The 18661-nt window shown below is 46.9% G+C and overlaps 2 protein-coding genes and 1 long non-coding RNA gene across 16 annotated transcripts in view; 1 reads left to right on the top strand and 2 right to left on the bottom strand.

The window, feature by feature from the left end:
* Window positions 1–721: 721 nt before the first annotated feature.
* Window positions 722–6341, bottom strand: GPANK1 (G-patch domain and ankyrin repeats 1). 5 transcript variants are annotated; one of them, XM_032977855.2, is made up of 2 exons: window positions 3159–6341; window positions 722–2912 (listed from the first exon to the last, which is right to left on the bottom strand). In XM_032977855.2, exon 2 carries the CDS (start codon window positions 2903–2905, stop codon window positions 1820–1822), a length of 1086 nt encoding a protein of 361 aa, XP_032833746.2. In that variant the 5' UTR covers window positions 2906–2912; window positions 3159–6341; the 3' UTR covers window positions 722–1819. The 5 variants fall into 5 exon arrangements, with proteins under 5 accessions (XP_032833746.2, XP_032833755.2, XP_032833765.2 ...); XM_032977864.2 differs by having other exon boundaries at window positions 3461–6341; XM_032977874.2 differs by having other exon boundaries at window positions 4152–6341.
* A 143-nt stretch (window positions 6342–6484) lies between these two features.
* LOC116956286 (trinucleotide repeat-containing gene 6C protein-like) overlaps window positions 6485–18661 on the bottom strand; it is a 55083-nt gene continuing 42906 nt past the window's right edge. For 8 of the 10 annotated variants that reach the window (XM_032977826.2, XM_032977799.2, XM_032977817.2 and 5 more), the window contains 10 exons: window positions 16218–16292; window positions 15196–15640; window positions 14460–14657; window positions 14050–14196; window positions 13782–13916; window positions 12942–13106; window positions 11291–11494; window positions 9524–9609; window positions 9065–9204; window positions 6485–8816 (listed from right to left, as the gene is read on the bottom strand). In XM_032977826.2, the coding sequence (XP_032833717.2) occupies window positions 8387–8816; window positions 9065–9204; window positions 9524–9609; window positions 11291–11494; window positions 12942–13106; window positions 13782–13916; window positions 14050–14196; window positions 14460–14657; window positions 15196–15640; window positions 16218–16292 (2025 nt within the window). In that variant the 3' untranslated portion in view covers window positions 6485–8386. The remainder of the gene's footprint in view (window positions 8817–9064; window positions 9205–9523; window positions 9610–11290; window positions 11495–12941; window positions 13107–13781; window positions 13917–14049; window positions 14197–14459; window positions 14658–15195; window positions 15641–16217; window positions 16293–18661) is intronic. The other 2 variants (XM_032977782.2, XM_032977808.2) reach the window with 2 other exon arrangements.
* On the top strand, window positions 14554–16694 carry LOC142905570 (uncharacterized). Its single transcript, XR_012929632.1, has 3 exons — window positions 14554–14693; window positions 15231–15396; window positions 16215–16694. It is a non-coding gene; the product is annotated as an uncharacterized LOC142905570 (long non-coding RNA).

Here is an 18661-nt window from a genome sequence, read left to right as displayed (position 1 = left end):
AATAATTACACAGTTGCCACAGAGTTAATACGGGGCCCAATGGGCTCAGAAAGCCAACAGACTGCTCACACACGGCCAACGTGAGATGGGCCGCACAGCACGGTCTAATTACAATATATTAACGGCTGGAGTCAAGTGAAAGCCACATTAATAGCAAAATTCACACGTTGGTGAATGTTTCAAATTGTCTTGATTTTTGGTAAAAAAAAATGCTGTGGTAATGTTGGGGGTTTTTTCTCTTCAGAATGACTGCAGCAAAATATGTCCCTAAAGGCTGTCTCTCATTCATCAGAGGGGGGAAATTGTTCCAAAAACGAACAGACCAAAACATCATCCCAATGCACGATTGTGCTCGAAGTCTTGGGACTCACAGAAGCGTTCATGCATAAATGACAATTATCATATCATATCTGCTTGTTATACAAAGTAGTTCTCATTTTATCAATCCACTTAGGATAAAGAGTCAATTCTGATCCCAGGGAGGTTGTTATATTTTCAACTAATCAAAGGAAATGATTAAATTACCAAAGGCAACCTTATCAAGGCAAGGGATGTCTTGTTGAACAAATTCACTGCCATTCAGAGTGCTTAATGTGATTTTAAAGATTATATTACTGACCACTACATAATGAATATAACTCATACAGGTTACAGCAATTATAATATGATAGCAGCCATGTGTCTTTACATGCATCCGATGATATCTTTACCCCCATCTCCCTTATGTAATGATGACCTTTATTCATGTTTTGGGTAACAAAAATAACACAGCCACTTATCTATAAAGTTGGAATTTGTATTGCCAAAAAACAAGAACATCAGTTTCCACAAAAAATTATTTGGGTCACCGTCTCAATCAGCTCTCACCGAGTTCACCATAAACCATGTAAATTAATCTTAGCAGCATTGGAACATGCACATAATATATTTACTATTGTGATTAAAACATCGTCCTGGTTTTTGTTCCAGACCCTCACTGGAATTGTTTTAAAAAAGGACTTGGTTGACTCTTTCATGATGGCAACATGAACCATGGTGTTGTCACTGGCTGAAAGAGACGATTGCACACATCACGAAGCCAGCCCCAATCTCCCAGCATCTGTGCTTACAAAACCACGCGGGCCCGACTCGTCTCCACATTGAATAATGTTCTGTATCTGTATGAACGTCAACACGGGCGCTCACGGCAAAATATACCGCAGGCTGCTTTAGGAATCACCATAACAGAGTTTTGTAAGAAATGTTTGATGTGCTGGAGAATTTTGCTACATCAGGCCTGCTGTTCGACAGTGCGCACCACTGTCAAAACGTTAGTGTGCTGCAAGCAACTGATGCCAACATGTGCGTCATTCCCAAAAAAAATACTGGAATACAAGGGTTATTTTGAAATCAAATTTACATTTTAGCTGAGCGGTCTGAACATTTGTAGAACAATTTGTGCACAGAAGCTGTATCAAAAATGACAATGACAAAAACAAACATCAGGGTGTAGTACGTTTAGGGGGCAACTATTACAGCAACACTGCACACAAAGGTATGATTTTTATACAGCACTTGGTTTACCAGCACCATATACACCAGCTGCTTTTGTCTCCCTAGTATTGCTGTTCACAACCGAGATACTTATTTTACTGTAATAGCGACCTAGCTGAAGCCCAAGCCATTTTCAGAACACGTTCCACGCATGGTATGGCACAAGAATCAATCTCAGGCAGTGTGTGAAGTATGCGCAGTACAATAACCACGACACCACTGCTATGGGGTCCACAGACATTTTCCACACACACCATGTTCATTCAACACTAGCTTGCCATCCTCATCAGTCGGTGTTCATGTAACTCCGCAGATCTCTCTCCCAGTCCCGTGCCCGCGCCTCCTGCCTGCTCGCCGCCCGCCGGCCCAATGTTGCCGCTCGCTCTATGCGGCTCACAGGCGGCTGGGGCCCCTGGGCCCTGCGAACAGCATCCTCGTCATGCGCCGAGAAGTGCGTGACGCGGGCTGGGAGGTCGCGCTTGAAGCCCAGGCCAGTGAGGTCGCGCTTGAGCACTGTTTTAATGGGGAACTTGCGGCCCTTCCCATCGGGGCCCAGGCCGGTCTCCTTGTCCCAGCCGTCACGCAGCATGAGCCGGAAGCCCACGCTGCTCTCGGGGATGTGGTAGTGTGTGGGCGGCAGCGGCGCGTCACGGCTCAGCAGGTGCACAGTGCTGGCCTCGTGCCGCGAGCCGGGCGCGTCGCAGCATTCGGCGGCGCAAATCTCACACCACCGTCTGCGAGCCGCCTCCTGTCGTGCGCGCTCCAGCTCGGCACGCTCCCTCTCCTTGATCCCCGCCAGGTCCCGCAGCGCGACCTCCACGTGCCCGTGCCCTTGCCCGCTCGCCAGCCTCAGTGCCTCATCGTGCCGCTGCTCCTCCCCGCCCTCCTCTAGCAGCATCCGCACAGCATTTATGTGCCCGGCGTGCGCTGCACACATGAGCGCCGTCCAGCCAAAGGAGTCCCTGAAGGTGGCGTCGCAGAGCCCCTCTGCCAGCACCTGACGTTGGCCCTCGACATCACCGAGCTGCGCGCACTTGAGCAGCCGGTGCCCGGCTCTCTGCCGCTCAGCTGGGGTCACTGCTCTGCCGGTGTCTCGCTGCCCACCTATCGGTGCGTCCTTTTCGCGCCTCCTCTCACGCCTCCTCTCACGCCTCTGCTGTCTTCGCAGTTTGTTCTCCGGGAGCTCTGCAGGTGTCGTCTGTGCTGAGTCTGCAGCCAGGAGGTGCTCGTAGAAGCTCCTGGCCTCGGTGCCACTGATGACCTGGCGTGGGACGAGCGTCTCCTTCTCGCCCCTTGCCCGTGCCTCACCGTCGCACCAGCGCTCGGTAGCTGCGCTGGCCGGAGTGAAGTCGATCAGCTTTACCCTGTCCATGTCTCACCTGGAGGACAGAAGAGACAACAGCAGGAACACGCAACACATATACTTAAGTAGAGCCCAATTCACGCCTTTCATCATCAATAATAAAGAGGCAGATAATAGCAGGTTGGCCGTGCTTATTATCTGCAGTCATGTGGATCAGGGCTTTTATTACTGAGTATTGTTCACCCATGTCTTCACCAGGATGCCAGGGCGATCAGAGTAAATATCCTGGCGTTTGAAAGAGTGACAATTGGGCGAGACTAACTTCCCCGATTTGTAAAATGTGCTCCACCTGAACAAATCTTCAGGGCAAATGTAAAACAGGATAGCCGACCTCGATGCTGACGGTGGACGTTTCTCCATCTTCAATAATACCACTTTGTAAAAAATAAAATAAACGTGGAGCGATTAATTTAAACAACGGAGTTTATTTAGAGCAGCCAGATGTTGGGAATGTGCATCTCAAGTTGGCTTCCGATTCGGCTCAACTGTTTTAGAACGGTGCTAAACTGCGCGTGGCGTAAACCCTGGGTTCATAACCTCAACCCTCGCACAATCCCAACATACATTAAGGTTAAATCGGGTGAAGAGTCGAACAGCCATGATCGTTCCACTGCTGGATGATGGCATTCCCAAATCCCTCGCAAGTCCAGCTGTGCAGCGATCCATCCAAACACCTGCAGGGGACGCGAACTCGGCGGCCGCGTTCCCAACTCCTGGGGGAGGCTAAAGGCCACCTCTAAAAGTATCCCTGGACCGCGTTTCTAACACGATACTAAAGGGGAAGATGACCTGGACTTGAGGCTTTCGTGACTGCAGGAATCCAGGAGGCTCTTTGGTTCTTTCGGTAAAGTCGCGCGGGTAGTAAATTTTTTTTAATAAATCGCGACGTTTCGGGCGCAACACAAGCGTCCCGTCGTCATCAGGTGGGGAAAGCGATGGTCTTGCTGCCGAGGCAGACTGTTTTAAAAGAAACGTCGTGATTTTTTTTATTTTATACCTACGTGACTTTAACCCCAAAAAACAAAGAGTAAGATAACCTGAGTTAAAGTTAACCCGTGGCTTCGTGCCCGAAAACACGAGCCTCAAAGTTACCAAACGCAGAGGCCCCTCGTGCTGTAAGTTTGATGAAAACCCCAGAGCGAGGGCCTCACACGACAGCTCCAGCAAACGACGATTTTTGTAAAACAAACGAAATGAAGCAGCCCTTAATTATTTTTATTATTACAAAAACCGTATTAAATACAACCGGAATTACCCGTGATGAGACGAGACCGCCGCTGCGTCTGAAGCCTCGCCCTTGCCTAGATTCTCGCCGGGGGTAGGGCGACGCCGAGGGCAGGCGGCGTCGCTATCCGACTCGGGAGGGAACCCTCGGCAATCACAGGCCCCAGGCCTCCCTGGCCCCTTTACGTCGCTACGAATCGACGAAACGACTAACGAATCAACCTATAATTAATCCCTTTACATCGAATACTTACGAGCGCGTTGTTTTTGTTTGTTTGTACGTACGCATGTAATCCAATTAACAACTCGGGATTGATTAAAACGTCGCGAACGCGGCCCGACCGATCGCCCGTGACTGGGATTTGGGGCCCCGTGGCCGCCAGGTGTCAGCCGAGCTCGGCGGGGGGGTTCTCCCATCCTGAATCAACATCGGTCACGGTCAATCCACTGCTGAATGAAGGCCTCCACAACCATCGCCTTCTCGGTCCTGCGATGTTAATAATCCACCGTGCCGATTTCGTCTCCCCATCTCCCCGGTCCACCGTCTTCTCGGACACGTTCCATTTCTTGGCTGCCGCTATTATTTAGCATCGCCAATAAGCCGTTCTCGGCATGACTTGTCACCTCGTCTCGAGCCCAACACTTAACCTTTCTCAAGCTTGAATTGTCATTAACCCGAGCATGTTCGAGAATCCACTTGTTTTCAATTCTCTGAAAGTAATTCCGAGTCGTTAACGACAATAACCATTAGATTATAGACAGCGGTACGAACCAGCCATCGTGATCGTTGCGGGACGCGATAAAATTCAGCGCAATTGAATTCAACGGTGGTTGTTCTTTTGACAAGTCTCTCGTCATAGGAATGTGTAATTTCCCAACATTAATTCAGGACCAATGGATAAGAGGAGTGCCGCCTCATTGAGCAGCGAGGCACTCTTGCAATTTAAATAACTTGAACAAAATATTGACCCAGTCACACCGAGTCTCGTTTTTTTTCTGGATCTGTTTGGGATGTCTGGTCATTTCTTTAATGTTTGAGTGAAAACACCGCTGCACTGCCGAGAACACACACGCGTCTGAAAAATCTAACATTACAAACTTTATTGGAGACTGTTTCATACCTGTCAACCCCTTACCAGTGCCGACCTTATTACAGACCATTTCAGACCTTATTGGTCACCCCGTGCCCTTATAAATCTCAACGTTCATCCTGCAAAATCCCAACACAAGGGAGACACTTTTTTTATGTTACGGGCAAACCGTATGGATTGACAGGTATGCTGTTTTTCGTGATACTGCATTGGCAATGGTGCACAAGCAACAAAAGCTTTCGTTAATAACACTGCCCTAAACTTTTTTTTATGGGCAACGTTTTAGGCAGCGGCCTTTCTTGACAGAAAACGTCCCTGTCATGAAGGACCATTGTCGAGATTGCCTCTGAAGATGTGGCATTGTCCGAAACAGGTTTTCCATTGTGTGGAGTTGAATACATTTCGTATAGCCAAGCAACCCATGTTGTACGGTCTTAATACAAACCCTCTGACCAGAGGTAGTCACGAATTGGTTCTGATCCCCTGTGCGAGCTCCAAACAGCCACCACACCTCAATATTCATGCATCAATCACAAAGCACACAACCGCATTAACAGACCTATCGGCCTGTCGAACGAGATATTTATATGTAAAAAGTGTAATTTTATTGCCAACACCCCATTAATCTTTCTAAAAACTGTAGGGATCGTTTGAATAAAGTGCATGAAAGCACAACGGGAAAATACATTTATAAAATAAAATGCACAATTACGTTGGCAAGATAACTTTTTTTTACTAGAAATATCACCATAACCAGTTTTTTTGTTCTGTTGTGAATGTGGGACATGTTAAGCTTATATTTAAATGGGAATGACAGCTTCACCAAATATTAGATACAATATTTGAACGTTCAGTGGCATTGCGTGGTAGGCATGGGCCCTGGTGAAAGGAGTGAAATAGGGGTTCCCTGTCCAATTTCCCTCCTTCTTAGCCTGCCATCTGCGCCCATGATCCCCCCGGTGCCCACTACACCGCCTACACACTTCATCGCTACACCATTGCGAAGGTAATTTTCCATTTTTTTTCAATTGTGACCTTTCAAACTGTTTTTTTTATTTTTAACCAGGACTTTGCTGCAAAAAACAGCCTCAGGCTCACTTTGTCAGGTTGCAAAATGACATCTCCCCCAAAATATGGCAGAAACTACATTGTAGCCAAAACATCAGACCTGACGAAGAATCGGATCGATTCTCACACTGCTCACACCTAGATTAAATGTAAAAATACAGATATAATGAAAACGACACACACAAGTGCAAAAGAGAACACGCAATGTATTTTTGTGATTTTAATATTAAGCAGCAAAAAGATAACATTTTTCCATTAAACCAGTAATTCAGAGTGCCTCTCCCGCTCACGTCCCACAAAATAGGTAAGCGGAGGTCTTTGCAGGTCGGGTCTCTCAGGACCCTGCATTGATTCACGTTTTCATGTCACAAGGCAAACACGTTTGATGCTTTCTTATCTCGTTTTTTTTGCTCAGCGTTTTAAAACTCAACGTTTCAGAGCCGCACAACTCGGCAAAAAACACAGTAACCCTACCGCACGAAAATGCTGCATCGAAGAGAAACGTTTTTTTCTTCAGCAAAACGATAAAATAATACAACACTAATCCAACCACCCCCCCTCCCCAAACAACAATGAAAAAACTGTAAATACTCCTCAAACGTGTGTAACCAAGCATGAGCATTTTAGATAGCCCAACAACAAAACAGATTCTTCTTAATCTAAATGCCTCTAAGGAGATGCATAGTGCGAGGCCCGTGCCCCATGGGACCCAGGTGGGCTTGAGAGGGTGTGCCCCCTCAAACAGGATCACCAGCCGATATTCGTCTGGCATTTGGCAGGAACCAGGGACCAGGGTTTGTGGAATACTCTGCAACCTCAGTGCTTGTTTAATTTTATTTTTAAAGATTTTTTGTACTTTTATATATAATCTTAATTCTTACACTTCTTAAAAACTTGTTTTTATTTTCCTTTCTTTGTAACATCCCGAAAGGTTTTTTTTTATTTTTCCAACTCAGTGTTTCAGCGAGGTTTCCTGAGAACCAGGAACGCAGTTTTAGTCATTTTTTTGTCTTTTTGGAAGTAAAAAAAAAGAAATAAAAATACTGGAATACGTGTTACCTTAGTATGCGTTCTACAGCCACGAGCCAATGATTTGAACTGAGTTTTAAATCAGCTCCCCCCTCCACCCCCCGTTATTATGGAAGAGTAAACTTTCTCTGCAAGGAAAAAAATACATAGAAAAAAATTACTAAAGGAACCCATGCCTACGGACACACGACGACTAGTATGGGCTGTAAACACTCGGTATAAGGACTCCATGCCCCTGACGTCACCGTCAACAGTTAAAGTGCTGTCACTGGTGGCGGGCAGCTCGGCCTTTGTTGCCGTCCACGGGCCACCCATTAGCATTCTGTTTAATTCTCTTTTGTATTTTACGTGTGGAAATAACATGGTGCAATCAATACAAGTTGTAACTTTTTTTTGTATTTTTCGTATTTTTTACGTGTTATTCATCCAAATTTTTTTTTACTAAACTGAAACGTCATTTAAAAAAACACTTATACTTGCACACACACACACACGTTTGCACACACGCACGCGCACACAACCATCTTCACTCCGAGATGTGTGAAAGGTGTCACCAGCGACGGTGAATCAATCCCCTTCGGTAAACATTCAAATGCGTACGCACGACGCCCGTATTGCGTTGGTAAGGAGAGAAAAAAGCCCAACCAGCATTCAGTGCAAAGTAAGGAGCTGGGAGTCCCCAGGCTGCCCCTGTGGGCTCGCCCGTCAGACAGGGGGGCGAACACACAGCCGTGTACCAATGCCTCCATCTCATGGGAGAAGGAGAAGTGACATCTTGGAAGAGAGTACAACGTCATCATTAACATTTTTTTACCTTTTTCACATTTCAGCATTGGCTTGCACGATTCAAGTATTCAAGACGATATGTTTTTTGGAAAACAAAAATGAAAAAAAAAACATATCGGACGAACCTACAAAACGTACGAGAACGTATACCTACAGTACACGCTATGTGAAGTACGGTGTTCCACATTTCACTGCACTTCAATGTGGAACCCGAGTTAAAATATAAACACTTGAAATAAAAATAACAAAAGTAGTGTAGACTTAACAGCACGGTCTTGGGTTTGGGAGAATTCTAGTGGGTGTCTCCACCACCGAGCAGGTCTCCAGGCAGCAGCGGGGATGAGGCAGGGATGCCCCGTGGCTCCTCATGCCCCACCTTGGGGGCCCCCACCCCCCATAGGGTGTCCGTCCCATAGTGCGGGGTCCCCCAGAGGGATGGGGAGGGAGGGGGCATGTCGCTGTTCCAGCGTCCGAGGCCCACGCCCCCACCGCTCCCACCCACAATGCCATTGCCACCGCCACCCCCGCTGGTCCGGCTGAAGGGGGGCGGCACTGCAGTGACCCCTGCCCCCAGAGCCGAACGCTGAGCTGGGCCGGTTGGCCACCCCGATGGGGTTGATGGGGGACCCATGGAGGGAACTATCGGGGACTGGGCCAGGTAGCGACTCGCCTCCTCCTCGCTTGCCAACTCCGCAACGATCGTCGTGTTACCCAGCACGCACCTGGCCAAGCACATAACCCACAACACAGCTCACCACACACACTACCCAAAACGCACATCTCCATATTACCTGGATTGCACCTGGCCACTCTCTCCACCATGCACACTACCATACTAACCAACATGCACTTGACTGCACTACTCAACCAGCAGCGAAGTGAACCAGAATTCGGATATTGACCAGCATACATCTGAAACAAGATGAACTCGACCATAAAGCCTGGCAGTGCGTGTGTGTGTTATGCTCACATGTGCAGGGACTTCTGTGCCTTGCTGGCCTCCTGGCGTGAGCTGTAGTGCACGTGGGCACTGCCCTGCGGCAGGTTGAGGTGAAAGGTCAACAGCGGCCCATGCTGCATACACAGAGTCTGCAGCGTCGAGCCGTCGATCTGCAGCCAGAGGCAAGAGAAGGGAAAAGGAACAGGCCGGATTTATAGACAAGGGCTGGCGTAATGAGTGGTTCACTCACAATCAATAGGTCATGGGTTCAAACCCGGACGTGGCTCGACTATATAATGCCCCTGGGTCAACCGAATGAGGACATCTTTTGTGGGAAGTCAACAGTGGCTGTCAATAGAACAGAACGGTTTCTGATATTAGCATGAGGAATTTCACTCATCGGTTCTTGATTGACAATCAACACTTGTCCGCACACACTTTAATTTGGACTTTGCCAATCAACGTCAGAAAAGAGTCTTGTGTGCCCACCTGTGGGGTGAGGTTGCGCAACACCAACCAGGCACTGTTCCTGCCTCCCCCTGGTGCTGACCCTACCTCGTTATCCCAGGCTCCTCCTGCACGCACGTGCACACACAAGAATAGGACGCACGCAAGTGGCAACAGCACACACAGGGATCAAACCAACCAACAATTTTCATACCTTCATAAAAATAATCAAATTAATAAGTAGACCTTCATATTTTGATTTAAAGCTTTCGTGACTGCAGTAATTCATATTCTTAGCTCTTTCGGTAAAGTCACATTGAAAAGGAAACAATAAAATAATAAAATATATATAAAACAATAAAAATTCTCACGACGTTTCGACCATAACACAAACGGTCGTCATCAGGTGTGTCGGTTTTGCATTCATTTATTTATTTTTAAACGGTGTATTTATTTGTAAAAAAACGTCAGCGCCACGCGCAGCGATTTTGCAGTTTATTTAGAAGGACTAGTCCATCTATGTTCTGAAAAGAGGAGGGGGGAGACGAAAAATTAATGTATGCTGTCTGAAAGCCACTGTAAGCGTGAACAATCAATTAAGACCTGAAATGGTTTATCAAATCTTTCCAATGATTGCTAAGCCAGAATCCATCTTCTCGGTTGAAATTGTCTCTGTGCTTGTATATGTGGATAGCCTCATGAGGCTATCATTGGAAAGATTTGATAAACCATTTCAGGTCTTAATTGATTGTTCACGCTTACAGTGGCTTTCAGACAGCATACATACATTTTTCGTCTCCCCCCTCCTCTTTTCAGAACATAGATGGACTAGTCCTTCTAAATAAACTGCCAAATCGCTGCGCGTGGCGCTGACGTTTTTTTAAATAAATACACCGTTTAAAAATAAATTAATGCAAACCGACACACCTGATGACGACCGTTTGTGTTATGGTCGAAACGTCGTGAGAATTTTTATTGTTTTATATATATTTTATTATTTTATTGTTTCCCTTCAACGTGACTTTACCGAAAGAGCTAATAATATAGACCTTCATATATTCCTCACTTGCTATGTAATTTAACCTAAAGCTTACTGTGATAACAGTGGTGCATTTACACGTGGTCGTGTAGCGGGAGAGCGGTAATGTAGTGGTAAGCACGCTGCGCTACGAACCCAGCAACCGGAGTTCGATTCCCGCTCATGGTCACCACCAGTGATGATTATCTGAACCTGGTCCTGAGCCTCCCATAGGTCGACTTTGCCTAAAATGAGTACCTGGTGCCATCGTGTAAACATCGCGACTGGGGTGACAAAGGCGGCCAGGCGTGGTGTTGGCCACCCACCCCCTTGTGTGCTGTGCGCCGGCCTTCATAGATGCTCGCTACCAGCACTTCCTCCTACAGCCTGTTCAGGCTATATTAGGGATATTTGTCTTTGCATTTACATGTACAACCTGAAGGCACCACTCCGCCTACGTCATTAACGCAGATTGATGGCTCAGTGGTCAAGTCATCGAGTTATGAAACCTGCCACCTGAGTTTATTTCCTGCCCATGACTCACATTAACGGTGAGTGATATCCGATCTGGTTCTAGCCTGTGCCGCCCACATGCACCAACTCACACTTCCAGCAACAAGGCATTGAGAAGTCTTATTATTGTTATTGGGTACCGGCATTGTTAAACAGTGTGCCAAACACCTTACTGTCGTAAATACTGAAGTACTAAAAATACCTATGTACTCAAGAATAACATCAGAAGCTCGAGCTATACATTTAAATAGGGCACAAAAGCGGGAATGTGATCTTACCTGGGGTCAAAGTTCTTGACTCGGCATTGGCCCACAGGTTCCCTGGTCCGCCCCAGGGTGAAGTGGGCTTCTGATTGGTCAGTCCCGGTGGGGGTCGCGTTGGAGGGGCTGAGCTTTTGGGGACTTTCCAAGGGTCGTGAGAGGTTAACGAGGGCGGGGCCTGGCCTAGGGTGGACCACGATGACTTGATGTCATGGAGCTTGGCTGTTTTGGGTATTGGGACACAAAACAAACATTACATCATGCCGGTCATAAAAGGAACCCGTTATGTGTGCCATTAAAACGCTCGTAACCTAGGTTACCGCGAATCAACATTTGCAGCTCTGGGTTGAATGTCTCATATCATCTACCATAATTTCACGGCCTTCAGCCATTCCTCTTCCTACCCACTTCAATGAAACATAGTAACTCATCTGTGAAAAGCCAATCTTGCTGGACAGTATTGTGGGTGATTAGAATTTTGAATATGTACACAAACATGTAAACTGTGTATTAAACCGATACAAAAAGTATTTCCTTCGTGCAGCACACAGGCTTGGTGATGTCACCAACCACGCCGTGCTGTTTTCAATTACGAATTTGATGATCTGGACCGGGTGTGGACACTAATCGAGGCCAGAACAGCTCTGCTCCAAAAAATACACTGCTCAGGGAAACAAGGCAGCAGCATAATAATAGGGTTTTTCCCCTTTTTTCTGGCAACAAAACTGGAACCTTTTTTTACAAGGATTCATGTCTGCATTAACCACAATACCTGCAGTCAAAATGCAAACAAAAAAAACATACTATGACAATATATGCATTGTCCTTGAAACTGATTGGTCCACACCAAGGGACGGCTTTCTTTTGAGCGTATGCCAAAGGGCGTATGCCTTTTGGCGTCATATGGTCGAGCACCAATTGGGTCGAGGCTCAACAGAAAGCCGTCCCTTGGTGTGGGCCAATCAGTTTCAAAGACAATGCAGATATCATACTATGTTTTTTGTTTACATTTTGACTGCAGGTATTGTGGTTAATGCAGACATGAATCCTTGTAAAAAAGGTTTCAGTTTTGTTGCCAGAAAAAAGGGGAAAAACCCTATTATTACATTTTGGTACTGGCAAAGGAGGTCTAATGAAGGCAGCAGCAGTTTGGCTCTCCTGTAACCAACCACTGCCCTGTTAACAGGGGTCTCTGTGAGCAAGAGAGGTGACAAGATGGCAAAAACTAAACATGCCTGATTTTGCTATTTGGGAGTGAAGCACAATTCCCAACCAAACAACTAGCCCGTACCCATAACCAACCAGCCAACCAGCCACTAGTACTAGCTGTCCCACTATGACGAGCTCTCCTCCTCAATGCATGTATGTTTAACTTATTTTGCACCGTACATAGCCAACCGTGCTACTGACCTCGAACCAACTAGTCAACCAGCACAATATTAGTTTAACGTATAGACTTTGGCCACCCACAGTGGTGGCGGGTTTAACGATGCATTATATTCATGCGATCTAACCCAAAAAAAACTATTGTGTACTCGCCACCCTCACTGACCAACCCTACCCCACCACCTCCAATGTTTCGCCAGGGCTACTCTTAACCGTTTTTTTTTATCAGCTTGGCGGTGTCGATTCTCCCAAAGTCCTTGTTACAACAGGTGAGCGTCATTACCTGTGGCGCTCAGGTCGGAGGGGGAGCCCCCGCCGCCCCCGTAGGCCGCACGCCGGTACACACTGGGAGAGGCGGAGCCCCCACCCAGGGACCAGGCACTCGAGCAAGGCAGGGCGGTGGGGGGCAGCGGGGGCGAGGCAGGGGGACCGCCAGCTGTTACAGCCACTGGTCCCCGGTGGATAGACGGGGTACGGGTAGGGTGGCCAGGGTAGAGAGGCAATAGCTCATTTTAAATATTATGGGTGAGGCACACGTCATGATTGGATGTTGAGATGCTGTGCGTGTGAAGTGTTACGATGTCACGGGTTCAAACTAATATTTCTTGCGAGAATTTTCCGCAATACAATCTATATTCATTAACATGTATTTTTAAATTGTTTCTGCTGACATTGCATGTTGTGAAACAGTGCCTCAGACAAGAGGTGTGTTTTATTTTCATAAGGAAACGATTCAAGATTAAAAATAGATATATATTTAGATCCAACATTTTTATTAAGGATCATTTCCTGCCCTTATCACTCCTAAATTGTTATTTGCTATGGGCCTTTTCCCATTTTTTTTCAACAGAAAAAAATATTTGCTTTCATTATTATGATCAACTTCAAGTAAATAAGTAAATTTATTTTGCAAGGGTTGTTCATTTAATATAGATGCCCTTAATTCCAAAGCCAAATTAAATGAAGGCGAACATCAGGGATCAGAAAAGGCTCCGTTAGTGTACATCTCCACTTCTCGTGAGTCCTCAAGTCAAGGGATTGAGTGAGAGTGTAATTGCCGTATAATTCAGCTTCATTCCTACTACGTATCGGATTGCATCACAGCGCGAGACCGTCTACTGACCGGAGCTGACGCTTGGGAACATGCAGCGGTCGGCCTGGCTGCTGGAGGTCAGGGTGCTGGGGTCACCGGTATCACTGGGGTCAAGGCTATCCTCAGGGCTCTGTAGTCCCTTCCAGGGCTCCCCAGGGTGGAACTCTGTGTGTGGAGGAAGAAAACAAGGAAATGAACAGAGCAGGCAACAACAAGCTGAGCGAACCAATCCACTGAGGAGGCGGCTCTCTCACTGGGTCTGCCCGCTTCACCCAGGGATAATGAGAGTGCAGCATACCGGGCGGCCAGCTCCCCGAGCTCGCTCCGTTTGACACCTTCTCTCCAGGCGCCTTCGAGCTTGACCAGCACTCCGAGGGGTCGGATGTCATATCCCGGCAGGGCGAGAGGTCGTAGGGGTCAAAGGGAGAGTCATCCAGCGGAGAGTCTGGGGCGGCGGGTGAGAGGACGGGAGAGCGGTGAGACAGGCAAGGCTGTTATATGGAGTTGCTTTTGCCCGAAAGGCGGAGTTTACCACGCATGGTTTTAAGAAATTGTGTGTGGCTGAGGGTAACCATTTTTCCCTTTAAATTAATGCAGATGACAATGTGAGTAAGTGGACACATTCACATGTTGGTGACCCATCATCACCTTTGCTCAAGGTCGCTCACACCGTGTCGTCACCCAGGCTGTCCCGCAGTGCTCGCTCACCATGTTTGCAGGGAGTGCCGTGGTCCATGGAGGGACCCCCATCCCCAGAGCCGTCCAGGCTGTGAGGCAGGGTCCAGCGGCGTAGGCGTGACTGCCCGGGCTGCATGCCATCCCGCGGGGAGCTCCCCACGGCCACAGATGCCGGCCCCCCTGGCAACGGCCCGCCGAAATCACCCACGCCCAGCGAGGAGGAGAAGGCTGGGGGTGCGCCGAGGCAACAAGGGGGAGAAAAGAGTGAGACCCTACCTGCAGTTCAAACGGAACTTGTAGCAACGCAGTGAAGGTGGCATACACTAAACTCTGTAAAACCATTCTGAAAATAATGAGAATAGAGGTCTTGGAAAAAAATACAAAAGGGATTCAAGGTGTCCTAATAAACAATGGAAGCATGAAAGCAACAAAAAGGACATTCACCACTGGGCAATTTGGAATAATAGCACTTGAGAGAAAACTGTAACCTTAGAAAATAATCAACATACTAATGTGTTTATACACTTAACAGAATCACTAATGTGAATTTGTTAGGTGGTTTCTGTATAAATCCATGAATATGCATCATTGTGATTGTATGGTTCTGCATGTCTGTATGCATGAGAATGCTAGTATTTGTACAGCACACTTTTTAGCGTGTATCTGTATGTTCGTGCTTGTGTTCGCATGCGTCTGTATGTGTTGTGTTAAATTGTGTGTGCATGCGTTAAGGAGTGTGTGCTAGTGCCTGCATGTGAATGCGTACCCCTGCGATCTCCTGGTGGCTGTCCCTGTCTCCAGCTCTTCCGCCGTCCAGGTGACCCAAGGCTGGGCCCCCGCCCATAGGGAGCTCCTCCCCCCGGCATCACACCCATGCCTCCCCCCATCACCCCAGGACCGCCCATCACCCCTGAGCCTCCCCCCATCGGACCCGGCCCAGCCCCCATGACATTGCCGGGTATAAAGGGTAGGCCATGAGGCGTCTGAAACGCTGGAGACCTTTGACCTTCTGATCCTGGGTGCATGGGAAAGGCTGAGGGGTCGAGAAGAGAAGTAGGAGAAAGGCCATCCAGGGGGGGTGGGGGTTTGGAGGAGGCTGGGGGGCCGTGAGCGGGTCCTGGAGGAGGACCAGGAGGACGGCCGCCCAAGAGCTGCGCTAGCTGCCGCTGCTGAATCTGCTGCTGCTGCATGGCGCTGATGTTGCGCGACACCTGCACACACACCACAGATGGAAGGGAGGGGCATGGACTCTAAATGTTCGGTCGCAGGCATGGTGCATGTGACACCACCAACTCATTCGATGTCCCGGCCTTGACAGGCACTTGCTAACAGCACGAGTCTCTACATTGTATAAAGACGCATTGGGGGCTATTGGTTGTGTATGCGTGTTTGTGTGGTACGCAGAATGACACAGCGACTGGTCAGCTCACTGCTTTGCACACCTAGAAACCTGGGTTTAATGACTGAAAAAGGGAAATCGTCAGCATGTTCCGAGTCTCGCCAAGGTTGACCAAGCCCTAAACGAGTGTCTTGTGTGGTGTGAATGTCAGCACCGTGTCCGCGAGAGTGGTGCTCGTCACTCCACCCTCTTGTTTGCTACGATGGCTTTGACAGGTGTTAAGTACTCGCAAATAGCACTTGTCCCCAACAGTCTATGTAGGCTGGACAGATAACCTTTGTCTGCGTCTGGATGAACGCATTTGCTCAAGTGTATATGCATGTCTGTTAGGATACACGGCAAGGACCTGTGTATGTGTGTCTCTGCGTGTGTCTGTGTGTGTGCAGTACCTGCTGCTCTTGGTGGCGGAAGGCAGCACCGGGAGGACGCGGGCACTGCTGCAGCAGCAGCTGCTGATACGCCTGCTGGACAGAGCACAGACAGTGGAGAAGACGCCAATACAAATTGAGATGCACGAACAGCCCAACACAAACACCATAAGCACCTCCTGGAATGTTTATTTTATTTAACAGATATATATATGTGGAGTAATTCTCCTATAATGCAATTGTTCTCTCCAATTTCGTTTTATTATTATTTTTCTTGCCATATTGTTCTATTCCCTTTTGTCATCTCGGTGGTCCAGGTCACTCTTAAAAATAATACTATACTGGTTTGAAGCGTTCTCACATGGTTAAACAAAGTAAGATCAACTCGACTCCCACCTCCCAACCCAATAGGCACGTGTCAATTCATCCACAGCCTTCACAACTCAATGAAATGTTACGATTTGAAGTTGCGACTTCATTAAAAAATACCAACTTTTATTTTGTTTCTACCGTCTCATTTGCAAGTCTTCGATGCTCCATATAGTATCTACAGTTCCTGCATGCTCAATGAAATGTACCATAATTTGTATAAATTGTAGAGTAAACAATTATCTGCCGTATGATTTGATACACTTGTCATAAACACAAGTCGTCACTTTAACTGATGGATTGATGCACAGCTACACGGTTACCCAACGCATCACCAAAAAATCAGGCACCAACCAACTTAAAACCACCAATCGAGTCACTCCTCATCACCAACTAATGAATGAACCAACCACCAAAAACATTAAGTAAGCAACTAATCACAAAAAAAACAATGGGCCACAACTTCTGCCCTTTCACCGATGTGCCAAATGTGTGCACATCAGAGTTGCTACGCAACAATTAAATTACAACGGGTTCTCGTGCTCACTTTTACATATCCAATCTTGTGTAGTAATTTTATACGTACAGTAAGTAGACTGTCGATTATCCGCATGCGGTTAATCCGCAAATAGGATAAACCGCACACCTGAGATTGTGGGCGGAGTTTGATTGATTTTGATTGGGGTGGCGCTGCTATCCAACTAAAACATAATTTATACCTATATTAGTGGTGTTTGGCATAGAGATCCACGGAAAATGGATATTTTTAGATTATCCACAATTTTGAGTTATTCGCGGCCGTCTTCCCCGTCATTAGTGCGGATAATCGAAAGACTACTGTATTTTACAATTTGTGGAAATGATATGTAAATGTGGCCTTTTGGATAAAAGAATGAATGTAACTCTATGTAGGAGATAAAAAAAACAACTCATGAAGCCAAGTGACAAATCACGGAACTACGTTGGGGGAGAGCTAAAATGTTTGTCAAGTGCACATTCCCAAGGCAGCTCATTCATAAACCATTAGGCAACCACACACCAGTCATCCAAGACAGCCACACGGCAATTATCAGGCATATGCCATCAACCACAAACCACCACACAACCCCCCCCCCGACTCCAAACACAAGTTTTCAGCCACTAACCACAACTAACCACAACAGCTGTCATGTTGTTGTATACGGCCCCCTTTTCCACAATTAATATCAATAATATTTGGCGATATTTTTTTAAATAGTCGATAAATAATAGCACCCTTGAACCGGAAAGCTACCTCATCCCAGTAAACAGCAGATGGAGATTGTAAAAAGGGCATTTTAAAATAAATAAATAATAAACTCCGGGTCAAAGAGAGGTTACGACGATCTGCGAATCTCCAGATTGCCAAAGAACGGTTCACAAATAAATACCCAGAATCACAGACACGGACACAGAGCACAGGGCAAACAAACATTATAACTGATATTTTTTTTCCTTCATGGAAGTTAAAGCTTGGCTATAAGAATATTAGTGGCTTCATTATTACTTACTTTATTTCACCCTTATTCAACTCACGTATTGTTTCTTATTGCATCTTCTACCTACGTGACTTTACCAAGAGAACCAAAGTACATGAGTTCCTGCAATCATGAAAGCTTAAGTCCAAACTAAGCTATATATCCAACCTCCGGATATCGGAAATAACTCGCGAATAAACACCGACCCATGGCGACACGAACTGAGAACAAAGCTTAGCAAAGCCCGGAATCATGATGGTAACATCTAAATGGTAAATTACAAATCTTGGTTAAACATAAACCAAATAATAATCACAAGAGATTAGAACTGGGGTAATTCAGTAGAGGTACAAGAAATAGGTCTAACACACAAAGACCAGATAAAGTATTCCATGAAATCAGAACCTCTCGGCCGCCTTTGTCTTCCCGCAGCACGAGAAAGGAATGTAACATCACAGCAGGGAAATTCCACTATTGTTGCAAGGGGGAGCCATCTGTATCCCACGGATGAAGGGATGGCTTGAGGAGGGGATGGTGATCAATGTAATAAAATGACACACACAAACACACACACACACGCACACACGGACACACCCCCAC

This window comes from Petromyzon marinus, chromosome 3 (assembly GCF_048934315.1).
Source record: "Petromyzon marinus isolate PM22_M1 ecotype Great Lakes invasive population chromosome 3, UKy_Petmar_22M1.pri1.0, whole genome shotgun sequence".
Lineage (NCBI taxonomy): Eukaryota > Metazoa > Chordata > Hyperoartia > Petromyzontiformes > Petromyzontidae > Petromyzon > Petromyzon marinus.
The sequence above is the reverse complement of the archived record's forward strand: the minus strand, read 5'-3'. Positions and strand labels throughout refer to the sequence as shown.

Excerpts from the sequence above, each read along its gene's own strand:
- GPANK1 (XM_032977855.2), bottom strand. The coding sequence starts at position 2,905 with ATGGACAGGGTAAAGCTGATCGACTTCACTCCGGCCAGCGCAGCTACC.